The 18,380-nt window shown below is 40.0% G+C and overlaps 1 protein-coding gene across 1 annotated transcript; it reads left to right on the forward strand.

The window, feature by feature from the left end:
* The first annotated feature begins 6,081 nt into the window (after positions 1-6,081).
* LOC128977506 (arylacetamide deacetylase-like 4) lies at positions 6,082-13,815 on the forward strand. Its single transcript, XM_054395059.1, has 4 exons — positions 6,082-6,237; positions 10,831-11,047; positions 11,982-12,045; positions 13,038-13,815. The coding sequence occupies exons 1-4, from the start codon at positions 6,082-6,084 to the stop codon at positions 13,813-13,815; spliced, it is 1,215 nt and encodes a 404-aa protein (XP_054251034.1).
* The last annotated feature ends 4,565 nt before the right edge of the window (positions 13,816-18,380 follow it).

Below are 18,380 nucleotides of genomic sequence, written 5' to 3' on the forward strand. Positions count from 1 at the left end.
AACATTCCTTTGAATACAGTGAGCTGGTATGCAGATAGAGTGTCTTCAACTGACCATTCCCTAGCTGTTTGTACCCTAGAATCTAGGCAAGAAATAGTAAGCGAAAGATTAGCATGGTCTGATGAATTCTCATTTTCAGGTGCTGTTACTTGGGAACATGATGTTTTGGGGGGTTTTTGTTTGTTGTTTTTTTTTTTTTTTACCCATTAACTGGTGTGCCTGTTTTTCTGTTCTCTTCTTACGTTGTAAGAATTTCGGTTCTGTTCTTATGGCAAAGAATAAAACCTCACCCTAGCAAAAACTGTTTTGAAGCCTGCCATAAATGAGCAATCAGCAATGTGCACACATCTGTCCACATAACACTCACAAAATCAGCATGACAGCACAGATTAGAAGTCCCTCCACTGCCTCTGGAGAATGAAGATGCTTTCACTTCTGAGATAAGTAGTAATCATCATCAGACTATGTGGTAGCATCCAGTAGCTTTGGACTTGGTTGTAAAATCTGAAGGAGGGAATTGAGCACTTGTAGATCTGACTGTAAAGGGGAATAGCTGACACAGAAGGGAGGTACAGAAATGTGAACTGTAGGATATGGCTACCTCCAAGTATCCAAGACTGGCAGTCAAAGATGCAGTGAGGGAGAACCATAACTGATGTCCTCTAAACCAGATTCTCTGAAGTTCCTTTCCAAGAAAATTTTGGTTGTATTCAGGGAAGACAGACAGACAGAGATTTACCTTCTTGTAACCACATCAATAATCAACTTGTTTCCTTGGAACTTAGGAAGAAGGTCTGTGTAAATTGCATGGAAGCTGCCAAAAGAATTTCTATAAATATCCAACACATGAAGGAAATCCAAATAATCTCAGTTCATCTGTTACACTGCTTATTAGGATAGATCCACCTTTGCTAAAGACAGATGCCAAGGTAATTGCACTGCATGTCAAAATAGCCAGCCACACAATGCCTAGGAGTTGTAACATATTTCATCATTGTTATGCAACCACCTTGCACTGGTAATACCTCTGCTCCCACAAGTGTGGAAAGAGGTGAGCACCTGTCTTTGTTCTCTGACAGCCAAACTGTGAGTAGGAAGAAATTGGTGGGTTAAATTCTTTGCACTGTCACCATGCTAATTATATATGGCTACAAGCTAGCAGTTACACAGCTTCGGAACAACAGGTTATCACTTGTAGATTCTTGTTCTCCAGCCCCTCTCAGCAAAAAGAAATTATGTTTCTTCATGCTCTGTTTACACAACAGATGTGTTTGTTCCACTGTTCCTATTGCAGGAATTAGCAATTTGCTTTTCAAGCAAAGAAATTCTTTCTTGAGTAAATAACATGAGAAAGTTCCAAATGTTTCACTCTTTGAGGATTACAGGATTTGCCCTGATGAAACAACCTGATGTGAAATTGGGGATTCATTTTGGTCTCTGATCTCAAGACGAAGGTTGGGTTACTAGCTTACATGCTGGTATCTGAAGCTAGGCCAGCAGAGTTGGTATCTGCTGCAAAAGCTATGCAAAAAGCTGGATAACAGTGGAACAGTTAATCCATGCCTGTTCTGACACAGCTGTACTGTTTTCTGTCCTTGAGCAAACTGCCTTCCAGTTAGTTTGGGGATGACTTCAGAACTTCAGTCAAATCCTTGAGAGTCATTAGGCTGATCTTTATTTAAGGTGATTTTTATTCATGTATCACTGTTCTTTGCATCTGTGTCACCATGCTTGTTCTCTTGATGATTCTTTGCAGGTACAGCAAGGGTGGAAGTGCCAGAACTAAGGATGTCCATACAATGCCACTTAGTCTGCTTTAACTTAGGAGGTGATCACATATGATCATCCTCATTCCATGCAGTATCTATTTCACTTCTTGGCAGTTCAGCAACCCAGTGGATGCCCCCTCCCTGGAGGTGTTCAAGGCCAGGTTGGATGAGGCCTCAAGTAACCAAGTCTAGTTGAGAGGCATCCCTGGCAATAGCAGGGAAGTTGGAGTAGATGATCTCTAAGGTCCCTTCCATTCCATGATTCTTTTAACTATCCAGTCTCTGGATGCGTTTATGGGCCAATGTCCAAACTGTACACTGAGATTTTTCCTTTATCTTCAGGTCTTAATTTAGTGCAAACATTAATAGATTTATTTTTATGGGATGACAGCAGAATTATTAGCTGCCTTGGACACATGCATTTTAATCTGTATTGAGGGTTATAATATGGTGGTGCAGATGGATTAGCAGAGAACAGCAAGTGCTGAAACACAAAATATCCTTTTCAAAGTAATGTCTCCCATGTCTTCTAAAATTTAGACAGTCACAAGATCTAATTGTCTCCCTGGAACTTCCTGTCCCCCTAATTTATTTTAATTAATTACCAATATGTTGTGTGTCTTGCATTGCTAAGACCAGATGTTTGTTCATTTGAAGACATTTTGGAGTTTCCAAAGTGTGGAATTAGTTTTCAAAATTGTGGCTCACTGAAAAGATTTTCCTTTTTTTTTTGACTAGGCAAAGCTACAAACTAATTTTTCCTGGCCTCTTTACACAGACACTTCCTGGCAGCATGTTCATCCTGCACCTTGAAGGAATGCCAATCAAGCCCTTCTCTCAGAACCAAGCTCACGTTTGCAGTGCACCAACAGAACGAGACCTTTCCATGAGGAATTATGCACCCAGAGAAATAATCACAGTCAGTGTGCACACACAGGTGAAAGAAAGAAAGAAAGAAAGAAAGAAAGAAAGAAAGAAAGAAAGAAAGAAAGAAAGAAAGAAAGAAAGAAAGAAAGAAAGAAAGAAAGAAAGAAAGAAAGAAAGAAAGAAAGAAAGAAAGAAAGAAAGAAAGAAAGAAAGATAGATAGAATGAAAGAAAGAAAGAAAGAAAGAAAGGAAGGAAGGAAGGAAGGAAGAAAGAGAAAGAAAGAGAGAAAGAAAGAAAGAAAGAAGGAAAGAAAGAAAAAACAAACAAAGAAAGAAAGAAAGAAAGAAAGAAAAAGAAAGAAAGAAAGAAAGAAAAAGAAAGAAAGAAACAAAAAGAAAGAAAGAAAGAAAAACAAAGAAAGAAAAAGAGGGAGGAGGAGGAAGGAAGGAAGAAAGAAGAAGAAAGAAAGAAAGAAAGAAAGAAAGAAAAGAAAGAAAGAAAGAAAGAAAGAAAGAAAAGAAAGAAAGAAAGAAAAGAAAGAAAGAAAAGAAAGAAAGAAAGAAAGAAAAAGAAAGAAAGAAAGAAAGAAAAAGAGAAGGAAAGAAAGAAAGAAAGAAAAGAGAGAAAGAAAGAAAGAAAGAAAGAAAGAAAGAAAGAAAGAAAGAAAGAAAGAAAGAAAGAAAGAAAGAAAGAAAGAAAGAAAGAGAAAGAAAGAAGGAATGAAAGAAAGAAAGAAAGAAAAAAAGAAAGAGAGAGAAAAAAGCCATACACAGACCTTGCCAGTGCTCTGCACACGAGCTCACAGCTCCTGGCAGGCAGAGCTTGCTGGTGAGGACTTGGCCGGTTCAAGGCACCAGATGGCTCTCACGCTCCGCACAACTCAGCAGGAGCTGCTCGGCTCCTGCAGCACCTTTTCTCAGGAACGGTTCCCAGTAGCCGAGTACAGACATCCGTTCACTCGTGGTGTCTCTGAGCCAAAACAGGTGAGATCCTTGCTGCCACCTTATCAGCACCGTGGTTCAGAGAGAGAGGGTGAGAGTCCTTGGGTCCACCTGAAGGCTGTTTCAACTGGCTCAGTCTCTGCCTCTCCCACCGTGTGGAGCTACACAATACAGGAAAAGGTCAAGGCTGCCAGCTCAGTACTGCCAGGAGTTCAGGCACTGACATTTACCTCTTCACTGGAAATTAGTAAGAAAGGTTGTTTGTGGGATAGAAAAAAAAAAGAGATTTTGGCCTCAGGGAACAGTTCCTCCGGTCTGTCCTACAGGAGCAAGAGATAAGGTTAAAAAAAAAACCAGAAGAGAGCACACATTTGAAAGGTTGTTTAAGAAATAGTCCTCCACTCTGGGACTGAAGCAAGCTCATATATTGCTGAGTCTATGCTTACAAAATGTCAAGGATTACTCAGTGTACCTGCAGTGCCCAAAGAACAGTTTCTTACTTCAGGAACCAACTAGTTTGTTTCTTCTATAGCTGATATCAGATTGCAGAACATGCAGTCTTTGGTGGAGCCTCTGGGTTGGTGGGGGTGCTGTGATGTCTGCACCTAGTTAACATGCCCCCAAAAAGTCCAAGACCAGCTTTTGGCACACTGGCTACCATACAGACAGATGAACAATAGGTGGTAAGAACTTTAGTGCAACCTGTAACAAGTGTTAGAAGACTCTATAGATCCCCACTGGAGCCAAATCTGATAAACACCCTTAGACCACACCTAACTCAACGGGACAGCACAGTTTAGCTGATTAATTATTTTCTCTATTAAACACTAAAGAAGGGAGCTGCAACCATGTTTCATGTAATGACCTTTTCCAAACTACAAGCAAGCTGAAGCCTTACATGCACTTTGGTCCTGAAGGGTTTGAATTCATCACTTCCACTGCCCAGGAGTAAGTTCTGATCACCAGACCATTGATGTTCTTCATCGAGCTGGGCAGCTGCATCAAGTGCCACAAGGAAAAATAAACAAAAGGGAACCTGATTTTATACTTAGCATGGAACATACCATCTGTCAAGGGAAGGAGAGAGAACAGGAACATTGGGAAATGAAAGTCCTCAAAGAACTGTTGGACAAAACGAAGAAACAATCTGGGCAGAGGAATAGGGAATCAGCTTCTCACAGAGCATATCACTAGACTTGAAGTTCCTTCCTGTTTATTTTAAACAGTCAATACACTGTTTCTAAGGTCAGGAATCAAGTCTGAGGTCTTTCCCATGCAGGCCATGGGTTCTGCATTTCAGAATGGAGTTTTCTGTCTTTGGTTTCACTTTATTACACATCTCAGGATCAGATCATCCCTTGCACTCTCTTTGTAATATAGTTGTTCATGGTAAAAATTGACACAGTTATTTTAACCATCCTGGTATTTTTCAGAGCAGGAATCTGTTGCTTTCACAGTTTGAGCAGACTGGTAAAGGGACATTGTTCTCAAAGATGACATCATGTGAGCTGCAAAAAACTTTGCTTCACAGATTTTTTGTTTCAGGTTAAATGTTATCACTAATGATTTGTGCACTAGTGAAAAGTATGTTAGTTCTAGACAAAGGCACAGATCCTAACCTAAAGCTCACCACAAAGTATACAGCAAATAGCAGGCTGGTGATGTCTAGCCATTGCTACTGGCACTGAAACCATCAAGTTCAAGTCTAGTTTTCATCATCTGGAATCATATTTCTATCTGGAATGACACCTGTAAGTAATATATTAATGAGAAGACAGAGACTGCAGTACTGTAAGGCTCAAGGAAGAGGCTATTAAAAATGAAACCCAAACCAACCAAACATAACAGCTGGAACAGGCTTTGCCCTGCTGGAGGAAAGCTATCAAGGAGGATGAAGCTAGGTGCAAAGCATGGACCCTTCAGGCCGCAATAATTCTGGTTCTATTAGAGTCAAAGATGCAACAGCACCACAGTGTACAAAATCTGTCACCAAAAGCAATTCAGTGTGTTTGCAACACTGAAACCCTGACTTCACTAAAAGTCTGAAGAAGTAAGGTGTGGAGGCACAATAAACCAAGGAACTGAGCAGCTCTGGAGATGATTAATAAGAAATCCTGTTGCACAGGAACTCCCAGGAACTCAGAAATACTTGACTGTACTCATAAAATAGAGAGAGACACAAGCTTTTGTCTTCTCATAATGCTGATACTACAAATAATCTATCAAGCACTGGCTCTATGGTGATGGGCAGAGACTCAAAACATGTTAGCTGCAATGAGAACCTGCTTATGCAAGTCTCTCCCATGACTAATTGTTACTATCTGCTTAATTGTATGGTTTGATTGCCACATGTTTTCATCTTCCTATTAGCATTTTTTAAGCAAGATGATGGGACATGAAGAGAATTGCTAATCCCGTGCCTTCACCTTCAGAAATCCTTCAAAAGTCAGAGGGGAAAGGAGGGCACGGCTGACTTTCCCATTTGGCTCCCAGCAGTACAGTCATGGTTCTCCTCCTAGGCATTCTTCTTGCTGTTTTGACTGTCTTTGTGGCTGTGGCACTCTATTATGAACACCCCAAGGCAGAAATCCCTCACGGATTTAGTCAGCGACAAAAGCTTTATGTTCTTCATTTCCTCATGAACTTCGGGTTTGGTCTGGTGAGTCAAACTTGGTGGAAGTTGGACTTTCTAATTTAATTTCTGATAGAGGGGTAATGGATGAGTGAGTTTTTATCAGAATCAGTGTTTAAATTCATTGCAAATATGCAGCTGGATTAATTTGGTGATGTGAGCATAGTGCAGATACCTTCAGCTCAGTTGGACAGAACAGACTCTACTGTTTGCTGCACAGCACCAAAGCTGACAATATGGAAAAATAACATTCTGCAGCCTGTGTAATTCCCATTTTTTTTTCTGATGGCTTTTCTTTTAGCTTTTCAGTCCTGTTGCCTTAAGACAGTGCTGGAAGGCTTAAGAGTATATGTATTGTATATGTGGAACTTGACACTGTGCTTCTTTAGAGAATGAGCAACTAACGATGTCTGTGATCTGAGATCTATGACTGTGTCCCTTTGCTTCTGAGCCATCTGAAAGACAGCTGCCACACTCATCATCTTTTGCCTTTCAAGGTGTCTCAACAACTTTCTTTCTTGAGATAATACACACACTATATCAAAGCTGTTCTTCTGTCATTGTTTTTAGCACATTTTTTATGCTCCCTTGTTTTTCATCTTTCTCTTCCAAACTAAAACGTGACTTCCACTTATCTTTCTGTTTCATCAGTTCCTTTCTCAAATGAATTGTTGCCTCTGTCATTTAAAATAAAACACCTCTGTGCCACCTAAATGAAGATTTCCTTTCACTTGTTTAAACTGTGAAAAACATTTTCAGTTTCTTTGGCTTTTGCATTACATTTCACTCCAGTTCTAAAGTGTTCTAAAGTCATTATTTCTTCCTCCCTTTCTTTCCCTGCCACATTGCTTATTAAGTTTTGTTTGAAGTCAGCCAGTAAGCTCCTAAGAATGCGACACATCGTGTCTCTGGAGAAGCACTCCACCCAGGCCTGAGTGCTGCTACGATAGTAACAGAAACAAAATTGCATTGCCTTATAACTATTGTCCAACCTGTGGACTTCCACAGTTTCACAACACTGCATGAAATACTCCTAGAATCATAACATCATAGAATGGTCTGGGTTGGAAGGGACCTCCAAAGGTGATCTAGTTCAACCTGCTCTGCAGTAAGCAGGGGCATCCTCAACTAGATCAGGTTGCCCAGAGCCATGTCAAGGCTCACCTTGAATCTCTCTAGATATTCAAGATATTTTGTCTTTATCCATCAGACAAAGTTTTATCTCTGTGTAGTTCCCATGTAAGAAGCTAAGCTGCAGGATTTAGAAATTCACTGGTGTTTAAGGTAGTTTGTAACTTCTGAGAATTTTCTGTCTTTCCTGCTGGCCAGCAAGAGGCCAAGGAAAGGCACAGAACCACATCACCTCAAAGCAGCAGAAAGGTAATTTTCATGTAGGGTTATACAGAAGTTTACATGCAAGTAAAGACCAAGTGACACAGCCACTCCTGGTGTTGCTGTTGGGCCAATTATTTATGCCAAGGTAGCCAAATCCTTTTAAGAGATGACACAGATGATGTCAAAATTGCAGGGAAAATTAAAGTATACTAGCACAGCCAGTCTTCAGCTGGGACAAAAGATGCAGGTGAAAGCACTGGAGAACCAGTTTGAAGCAGCTGTGCCTGATCTATTAGATTATACTAAGAAATGCCTGCATTTGTCTATGAGGATATATTTAAATAAACCCAGCTACATCTTAATGTTACTAATGTTCAGCTTCACTGAAAAAGCTATTACCTTCTCCTTTCTTTTTTCACCTAATATTCAGTCTATAAGAAAAACAAGGGACGTATCAGTGAAGGTGAACAGTAGGCAGAAGACTTATGACTGATCCTGCCTGGAAAATAGAGGGGTTGATTAAATTTTGTTACCTGTGGTGCTGATAGTTCTGCCAGCTTCTTGTACGGTGTTCTAGGAATGATTCATGTGGAAGGGCTGGCACAAAATACAGTTCAGATGAGTTCTGGCATGTACATGATAGCCTCTGTACCTGTGCAAAGAGGACAAAGGACTGTAACACCATGGAGAGCACAGCTGCCATATTCTTCCCACTACATTCATGTTGCTGCAGGCCCTAGTCTTTTGTTTGAACTTGTATCTGGACTCCCACTTCTAAGCTAACTCAGATCTTCCACAGCTTTGCTGCTGGTGCATGGCAATCTCCATTCCAGCTGTTGTCAACAGGATCAGTTTTCCAGCATTTCCCTGGGAATGCCAGGCACTGTTACATGCAGTGTTGCTGCAGAAGCTGGGCTAGACAATGCTTCAAACAAGGTTGCAGCTCTCTAATCCCATTCTTTGACTGTTTTATGTTACCTGCAAGTGTTTATTACCTTTCAAGCTGTCATGTCAGCTATTGGGTTAGAAGATTCTTGACGAGTATTATAACAAATTGTCCAATTACTGGTTTATAAATTATACTACATGCAGTTGCCCCTTAGTTACAGATGTCAACCGTAGGTCATATTGGACTGATCCAGATTTAGACCATACATGAGGAAGAAATTCTTTCCCACAAGGGTTGTGAAGCACTGGAACAGGTTGCCCAGAGAAGCTGTGGAGCTTCCAAGCCGGGAATTCTTCAAAGCCAGGTTGGATGGGGCTTTGAGCAACCTGGTCTAGCATGAGGTGCCCCTGTCCATGGCAAGAGGGTTGGAATTAGACGATCTTTAAGGTCCCTTCCAACCCAAACTATTCTAGGATTCTTGTAGAACTCTTATTGTGAGGAACTGTCCAATTAAAACAATACAATATAAACCAACACATTCACTTGCTTATTAACAAAAGTAACTCTGAAGATTATGCATGATGACACTAATTATGGATGTCTGCCATAAGGGCAGGTAATCCACAGGAGATGCTCCCTGCTAACAGTGAAGTAACCAAGAGCAATATAAATAAGTGCCAATCTCTATGGAAGCTGACCCATGAAACTGCTGCAGGTCAAAGACTGCCAACACCACACAGAGTGATTGATAGGGACTCCTATTTTTTCTTTCCCCTGTATTTCCAAGAGAAGGATAATCTCTACATTCTGTGCAAACCATTCAGCTAATTACAGGCTTAATCTGTTACAAAAGTATTACTGTGAGGAAAGAAAATGTTGGAGAGAACTGAAAGATCAAAGGAACAAAATGTTTTTCCCATGGACATCATCCAGGAGTTCAGCAGTCTCAGTATGAGACTAAAACCTGGCCACCAGATGATCCTTCTTTCCTGTGGGATCAGCTCCTCAGATAGCTTAAAATAGGACACCTACAGCAAATGTAACAGGACCACATTACTGTGCAACATGAGATGTGAGCTGAAAGCCACAAGACTTAGCATTGGTTTTTAAAATACATGCAGCATACACCTTTGCATATGCAATTCCTTTTGAAACACAAATGCCTCAATAAGACACAACATAACAACTGAAATTACTCATTAGAGAAGTTAACCCAGTATAGTGAAAATACAGTGATACTGCCTCTTATTTTTCATCTTGAGCAGCAACAGACTAATCAAGAGCAGACTACAACCAAAAGAGCTAAAGCCATCCAGATGCAATGAAGTAGACTAGCTCAGAGTGACATAAAATCTTCAGGGGGAGTGTTCAAATAAGAATCACTGAGCTGTGAGATCAAGTTAAGGTTCAAAGCTATGCTTGTTCAGCAGGTCAGCTGTGGCAGAAGATATGCAGTTTGTTTTTCTGCAAGTTAAGAAGTGGTGTGAGTTTGGGAAACTAAAGTGTCAGCCACATTGCTTCATCCAAAGGTAAAGTTTAAACAGCTGTACCTCCTCTCTCATTGTTTTGTGGCTCATTAAATACCTGACTAGCACAGAATCCTTTTGGTTGGAAAAGACTTTTAAGATAATTGAGTCCAACCATTCTCTAACTCTACCAAGTCTGGTGCTAAACCATGTCCCTCAGAACCACATCTCTGTGTCTTGTAAACTCCTCCCCTGGGAGGCTGTTCCAGTCTTTGGGAACCCTTTCAGTGAAGAAGTTTCTTCTAATATCCAACCTAAACATCCCCTAGTGCAACCTGAGGCCATTTCTTCCCATCCTATCACTTGTTACTAGGAAGAAGACATCAACTAAAGATTAGAGGCAAGTTGAAGTATTTGACACTTTATTTAGTAATAGTAGGTTCTTATTTTTTCTTCTTTATAAAATCTAATCCAGGATTTCACCACTGAAGAATTAATTCATTGCTAAACAGCATGATCTAACATAACCTAAAAATAACCACCAAGGCTAACCCCATGTTCTGCTAGATAGCATTAGGAATGATTTTGCTGGAGTTGCAAGGTGGCATTAGTGAGTCAAGTTACTGTGCTGTTGTGAAAGCACCTCTCAGGCAGATTGCCCAACAGACTCAAAAGCCTTGATTTTGGAGAAGCACAGGCACAAGGCAGCTAGAGAAGTTCACCCATTCCTGTCAGCCCTTTGACAGTTTTGGTAGCTATTACATTACAATGAAGATGTATCCAAACCATCATCTTGACTGCCCACTTCATTGTAAGAACCGTCAGGAGACAAAGGTTGAATTGACCACGGAATTTTCAATTGTTCATTATGAGCTTCCAGGTAAGATGGAAATCGGCACTAATTTGTGGTTTCTTTCTGTTTATTAACAGGGAAAATTTTTGGAAAGAATTGGTATCACCAAAGACATCTATTTGCTCAGGGTTATAATGGATGGAATACCGCCGTTAAAAGATAAACATCTTTTGATCAAGGACTTAAGTTTTGAAAAGGTTAAAGTAAGAATTTACCACCCAAAAATGTCCACCACTGGCCAAAGAAGAGGAGTCCTTTATTTTCATGGAGGGGTTGGACTGTTTGGAAGCATTCGTAAGTACTATAAATAATACAGCTATGACTACAGATCTTAGAATGATTTGGGTCAGAAAAGACCTTAGAGATCATCTAATTCCAACCCTCCTTCCATGGGCAGGGACAACTCCTACTAGACCAGGTTGCCCAAGGCCCCATCCTTGCTTTGAACACTCCAGGCTTAGCACCTTCCCAACTTCTCTGGACAACCTGTTCTAGTTTCTGATCTGATACAGTATTTCTTAAGTGACATGAAGAGTTAGAAGGTTAAGCAATATAAATATCAAAATTCATTTCAGGACAGCAGAATAATTTTATTTACATGCAGTAGGTGTCAAGTTAAATTGTTGTTTTCCAGGTTGTGCAATTAATCTCTGATCGTTTTTAATACCTGCTTGCTTCCTTTCTCTCCATGCTTATGAGAAAAGTTGAAAATCTCAATAGAAGTTTATTTCTTATTTTAAAAAGCTCAATTGATATTTGCATGTGTGTGCAAGCTTGGTGTATGTGTGTCTACTGCCTTGTGTCTTTTGAGTGGTAAAACAAGGTAAAAGTAGATTTTGGCATCTGAAATGGAAAGGCGTAAGAGATGAGATGGTGCCTCATGTACAGGAAAAAATTTTGTGCTAGATGTAGCAGGGGGGGTTTGTGCTTGTTTGTTTCTTTTATATAACTTCTCCTCTTCATTACCACTTCAGAAGTGGCAGCAGTGGTACTTTCTTTGAACTAACCTTTCCAAGAGGGGACTCAGTGTGAAATCCAGGTTTCTTACTGGCAAGAAGACTCTCACAGATGGAATGAAATTCTGAGCAATCTCCAGATTGGACCATGCCACAGGAAGAGAATTAGAGAGCAGTATGAATCACAGAATGGAGACGAGAATGTCAGAGTATTTTCATTCAATATATTTTTAAGGCAAGTAATAATTCCATTGAACTATTTTGTTTTACAGAGGCCTACGAAAGAACTTGTCGCCATTTGGCTTGGAAAAGCAATTCAGTGTTTGTGTCTGTGGGGTAAGTGGAGTCACAGCCACACCATAGGATAGCCATTTGTGCCTCCTTCTAGGTTTGTAAGTCTTTAATGCAGTCACCACAAGCCAAGTTCCTTGTAAAGTGCAGGCAGTACTTATATTTAATGACCACGTGTTTTGCCAGCACTAACTGCTCTTAGCAAGAGTTAGTCAACTGCTCTGCACTTGCTTATTTCCAAATAAAATCCATTATAATAATTTTGCAAGCCACCACTAAGAGGTGAGGATGTTGGTTTCCTAAAGCTGTATCCAAACCACCTTAAGCTGAAAGTCAACACTGTGTTTGAGGTGTAACTGTTCTGTCAAAAGCACAGCTGCTCAGGCTACTATAAACTCATTTTAGGAGTTCTGAAAAACTCAGGGGGAACCATGTTTAACTTGCAGTCAACCTGAGATGAACATTCCAGATCTTTGTCTGCTGAACTGTAATGTATTTTTAAAGGAGCTAATGTCTAGAAGTTCAGAAGGTATCACCTCAGAGGTCTATTTCCTCATGGTTTCCAGAGCTGATGTCTTGGAAATGGATTAAAATTGCACTAATCACTATGTACATCCTAAAATACTTGAAGGATCCTTAACTCTTACTGATTCTGTTTCTAAAGAATTCAGCATATAGAAAACCACTGAGAACCTTGCATGTTTTCATTATCCACTTTCTATGCTCACATTCTCTAACAATTTGTTGGCAAACACTGACTTCAGTTTCTAACCAGAACTGCTGGTAACTGGTTCTTACCCACCTGCTTCGTCATCCAACAACTCAGCACGTGCCATCAGTCACCTCAGAGACGGGGGAAGAAGGATTCCCCCAAACACTGACAGTAACACATCACATGTACTAATTGTAATCAATTCTGTTGCTGTCGTTATCATCTCGGAATATTTTCCTGCCTTAAGAAAGCAAGTTATAAATGGAGTACCCACAGGACCATTCCCTGGACATAACTATGGTAAAACTCTTTCATTCCTGTTTAGGTATCGCTTAGCTCCTGAGCATCCATATCCAGCCCAGTTTGAGGACTGTGTCACTGCCACCATACACTTTCTGAGGACTGCACAAGATTATGGAGTAGACCCTTCCCGCATCATCATCTGTGGAGACAGCAGTGGAGGAACGCTCACTGCTGCCGTTGCCCAAGCGCTGGTGAAGAGAAGAGATCTCCCAAAGCTGAGAGCACAAATCCTAATATATCCTTTTCTCCAGAGTGTGGACTTTGATTTGCCTTCTTACCAGCAGAATAAGGCAGTTCCCATTCTATTAAAGGAACGAATCATTACTTTTGGTCTGAGGTATGTTAACAAAGATGTCAGACTCGTGGAAAAAATAAATGATTGGTCTCATATTCCAGAAGACTTGAAACTGAAGTATAAAAAATGGGTGAGTGCTGACCACATCCCTCAGGAGTTTAAAGTCAGAGGCTACCAACCAAGTCCAACACTCCCAATGGCAGAAGAAATCTCCGAGACGCTAAGGCTTTTCATCGACCCTGTTTTCTCACCACTGCTAGCTGAAGACAGTGTTATTGCTCAGCTTCCTGAGGCTTTCATCTTGACCTGCGAATATGATGTGCTTAGAGATGATGGACTGCTCTACAAGAAACGATTAGAGGATCATGGTATAAAAGTGACCTGGTGCCATCTGCAAGAGGGATTCCACGGAACAATATTCTTGGCATTTTGGGGTGGGCTGGTAGCATTCCGATCTGGAGAAAAAGGCCTGGAAAAGATAGTAAATTTTCTAAGATTGATGTAAAGTTCCTTTCATGATTCCCATCTCTCATTGCTCACAAAGATTTCTAAAAAGCACCTTCAATTTTCCTCTAATTAAACAATCTTCTTAATATGTCTTCTTTGTACCAAATAAATGGATATGGTGATGTCTTTTGTTTCATTTCCTCTTACGACGGGTCAAATCAGGTGAAGTCATCTTTCTTTCCTCTACCACCTCTTCATTGTTTCCTTGTGTACTGATAAAAGATCTGGTGCCCATGGCAAGTGTTTTGCAATGCAGTTTGGCTCAATAAACTTCTGGTAACAATAACACACAAACCACAATTTAAGGATAACATAGGGCAGGTACAAAGGCATTAATCTACAGGTTAAGTGTATAATGAGTACAGTTAAATGCAGAAGCGCAAATCATTCTTGCATAATTATTTATCAAAGCCTCTGCCTGGTGAAAGCTGAGTTTAAGGCAAGCTTAATGAGAGCTGAATACAGCAGAAACGATTTCAGCATAGACATAAAATTAAAGGGAACTGGATATAGCAGAAAAGATTTCAGCACAGACATTAAAGAAGGAAGTGGAAGGAAAAGAAAGGAGGTCAGGAAATGGGTTAGGCTGGTATAGAATATAATGGTTAGAGAATACAGTATCTATTAAAATAATGTTAATAGTTTTTTTATATCTAAAGTTAAATGGGAATATAAAGTCATATCAGTCACTTTCCAAAGAGCCTGTATTAACTGCAGGCCTGCACGGGCTGAAGCAGGAAGCACTTTCTCACAGAGGAACAGTGTCAGGTGGCAGGATCTCACAAATAAAAGTCTTCAGGAATAGATCAGATCAGTACCTGAAAACTAGTAAAATGCTGGGAAGTTCAGCACAGCTGGGAGGGCTTGACACTAGTTGAACAGCTTTGTGTCACAGGAAGATGTTAAAAGAAATGAAGAAAGGGAAGCAATTTGCTGTACATCATTCTGATCACCAGAGGTTAGTACACAACTGATTTTTAATGTCTGCAGAATAAGCTGACAAACTCCTTTGTGCTCTGGGCACAGAATATGAATAGAATATGAAAGCCATTATAAAAGGTCAGCCTGTGGTTTAGGCTTGAATACTGTTACTGAACCTGTTGCTACACTTTCATATACTAAAGCTGAATGTTTAATAACCAGGCACATCTTTAAGCTGCAACAACTTTGAAGTCAGATTACCTGTTCTAAAGCAATCAAGTTAAATCCCCATCCCTGGAGGTGTATAAAAGAGGTAGATATGTGGTGCTGAGTGACATGGTTCAGCACCAGACTTGGCAGACTTAGGGAATGGTTGGACTGGATGATCTTAAAAGGTTTTTTCCAACCAAAATGACTCTATGATTCTACATCACTGTGGATTATTACAGCACTCTATATCTTCAGTTATCTTCTGCTTTGCTGTCTTTGCATCCCCTCTTCATCCTGCTCTAGCTAAAAGTCAACATACAACAGCAAGTGCTTTAAAAAATAAGCTGTTAGAAACCATTCCAAATTTGTTAACTCTATTATTTATAAATAATATTATTTATTAAAAAGCATCTACTTTACTCTCTCCCTGTGAGGCACATTCTCTGTACTGCTCCTGAAATAAAGAGGCAAAAGCCTACAAACTATGGCTGCTTTTAGTTCTGCCAGTCTTTTTTCTCTGACTGCCCATTACCTCCATGATTCACTCTTTGCTGACTCTTATAACAGTGAAGAAAATGCTAACCTAAGTATTTGGAGTAATGAGCCTGGAACAATTCTGGCCACAGTAAATTAAAGCCAATTGCAGTTATTATATTTACATTCAAGCTACTTATAGACTTATAAACCTTGGTGTGTCTTATAACACTTGGTGTGGTGAGCTGTCAGGAGATGCCAGGTGGATGTTCCAGAGCACTTTATTTAGACTCCATTTCTGTGGAGTTCATCCACTCTGAGGGAACAGAACTACACAGCTACCAAAACACATAAATCTAGGAGCTCATCCACATTTCAAAGTGCTACAGAACAAAACCCTTCTGTCAAGTCATTCATCATTTCAAAAATGCACCTGCTCTGAACTGAATTCCCATTGCTGAATGCTAGTACATAATTGTCAGCATTGTGATCTGTTTTTTTTTTTTTCTTTTAAATACAGCACAGATTTTCACTGCAGAATTTGTTAGCAGATGTTTAACCCAGGAGTCATTTGGAACGGACATACTTCAAGGAGTAACTTAGAAAAGTTTAAATAAAGATTTTTACTAGACAAAACACAGTGTTCAGTCATGAGTAAGAGCAGAATGCACAGGGAGTAGCTACTAATCTGGGAGGAGAGATGGAGATAACAAGAAGGGAGAACACTGCAAGGTAGGTAGGAGGCAGGCTGGATTATAAAGGAGATAGATCAAACAAATACATAGCACCTTTAAAAACCAGTATCACAGAGCATGCACTGGGCTGTGATTTCTTAAAGCTTCTTACTGCCACTGTAAAGGGCAGACTAAATTCACCTTGCAGGCTGGACATTATGGCTTAGAAGTCTGAAGAGGTCTGAGATGCTCTCAGTCATTTGTTTACATAGACACAAGAAATGTGATCCAGAACAGTAAGTTTCTGACATGTTCTACTTGGCAAAACCAAAGGTAGTTAAATTCCACTACAGAGTCAAATTGTTCAACTAAATAACCTGGAGTAAAAGTTCTGTTTATCAGAGTGCTTCATTTTTCAATGTACATTAATAAAACTCAGTGTATCAGAAGCTGTTTTTCCTGATAATACATTCCCCCCCTGCTTTTACACATTATTACTTTTTCCTGTTTTCTTCCTTTCTGCCTTCCATTTATCCATTAAGCTTGGCTGTACCTGATGGAATTGATACCTCAGTCATTACAGCTGACTACTTCATCACGCTGTAGTTAATGCTTGTAATATTTCCTGTATTACACATAGCAGCTCCACAATACTCAACTAACTATAGGCTCCTCGTAGGCTCTGTTTCCTAACACAGCCCACAATAAGAAGTGAAATGTTTTGCAATGTTTCACAGAAAGATATTACAAGCAAAGCAGTAACACGTGACATCTGCATCTCTCATTAACACCAACGACTCTGACACTTCTGCCTTCATTACTGTTTGATGTGACAACTGCCTTCCTCTTCTGCCAATGAAAACTGTTGTGAAGTTGATGAAGTTTATGCATTCTCAATCCAGAAAGAGGTCTGTGATCACACATCTACATAAGCCTTGTAGAAGATGTGGGGAAAACAACAAAGCTCATGTTTTTTTGGCTAGGTGTTGTTATACTTCACCTTCCCAACATCACCCTGGCCATTAGAAATATGCTGAAAAAATAATAAAAGAATGAACTTTAGTATTACCAACTCCTTGAATAAATGGAAGCTCACTGATGAGAAAACGGGAAGAATTTACTGAATTAGCATCAATTCTCAACTCACCAACTGCTATATTTAACATGCTGGTCTCCAGGAACACTCAGTTCAATCCCTGTGTTTAGAAGCTGCAGAGATGTGGTGCTGAGGGACATGATTTCATACCAGCCTTGGCAGAGTTTGAGAATGGCTGAACTCAGTGATCTTAAAGACCTTTTCCAACCAAAACAATTCTCTGACTCCATGATTCTATGAATAAAGTATCAATTTAATAAGCTCTGAGTACCTTTTACAAGACTAAAGATCCATACACATATTCCTAACAAGCATTACAACGCCAGACTCCAAGCTGTGTTCAGAATGCTGATCTCCAATATTTAAAGCTGATCTCCATGTGGTAACTTACAAGCACGTAGTAAAAACCGAGTTGTTCTGCTGTTTTGCTGGGAATATATGGCCAAAGAAATACTAGCCCCCTCCCCAGACTGTGTTATAATACCACACTGCACACAAACTATGGACCAAGATCACCAGTAGGATGACCTTGCTGTGCTGCAGAAAACATCCATAAACTCAGGACAAAATAACCAGGAGTGTCTGTGTTTGGCTTCAACAATCCACAGCCTGACATTTGTAACTAATTATCGATTAATTTGTGCTCCACAGAAGGGAAATGTGGCCCCAAAGCAGCCAACCTCAGTGAACAGCAGCTGATGATTTGCCTGTTTCACAAATATTGGTGCAAATTTTTGTTGTTTTATCCCACACGTTCTTGTCTCCATAAAGTAAAACTGTGTAAATCAGCTGTTATAATTGCTTTACTTTAAATACCATTAATAAGGACTAATTCAGTTTTCAGATTTTAAAAGCCAGGACTGGAAAAAATAAGTTTGGGAGCTGTAACTTTAAACACGGTGTGGAAAATGAAATTCTGGTAAGAAGAATGCAAACCAGAAAAAATTACCGAACAACTGCCACCAAATTTCAGCACCCCTCACTATCTCCCAGGTATTCAAAATGCTACTACATTGAGCCACAAACAAGAACTACAATCATTACAAAATTCTTAGAGTTTAGAAGCCTTTACTAGAAACAAGTGGTTTAAATCTACAAACCCACCACCATGTAGCTGGAGAGACATTAATGTATGTTAAGACTTGCCCTGTCTGGCACTCCTCCTCCAGCGTGAAGAAACATCTTGGG

The sequence above is a fragment of the Indicator indicator genome, chromosome 32 (assembly GCF_027791375.1).
Source record: "Indicator indicator isolate 239-I01 chromosome 32, UM_Iind_1.1, whole genome shotgun sequence".
In the NCBI taxonomy this organism is placed as follows: Eukaryota; Metazoa; Chordata; class Aves; order Piciformes; family Indicatoridae; genus Indicator; species Indicator indicator.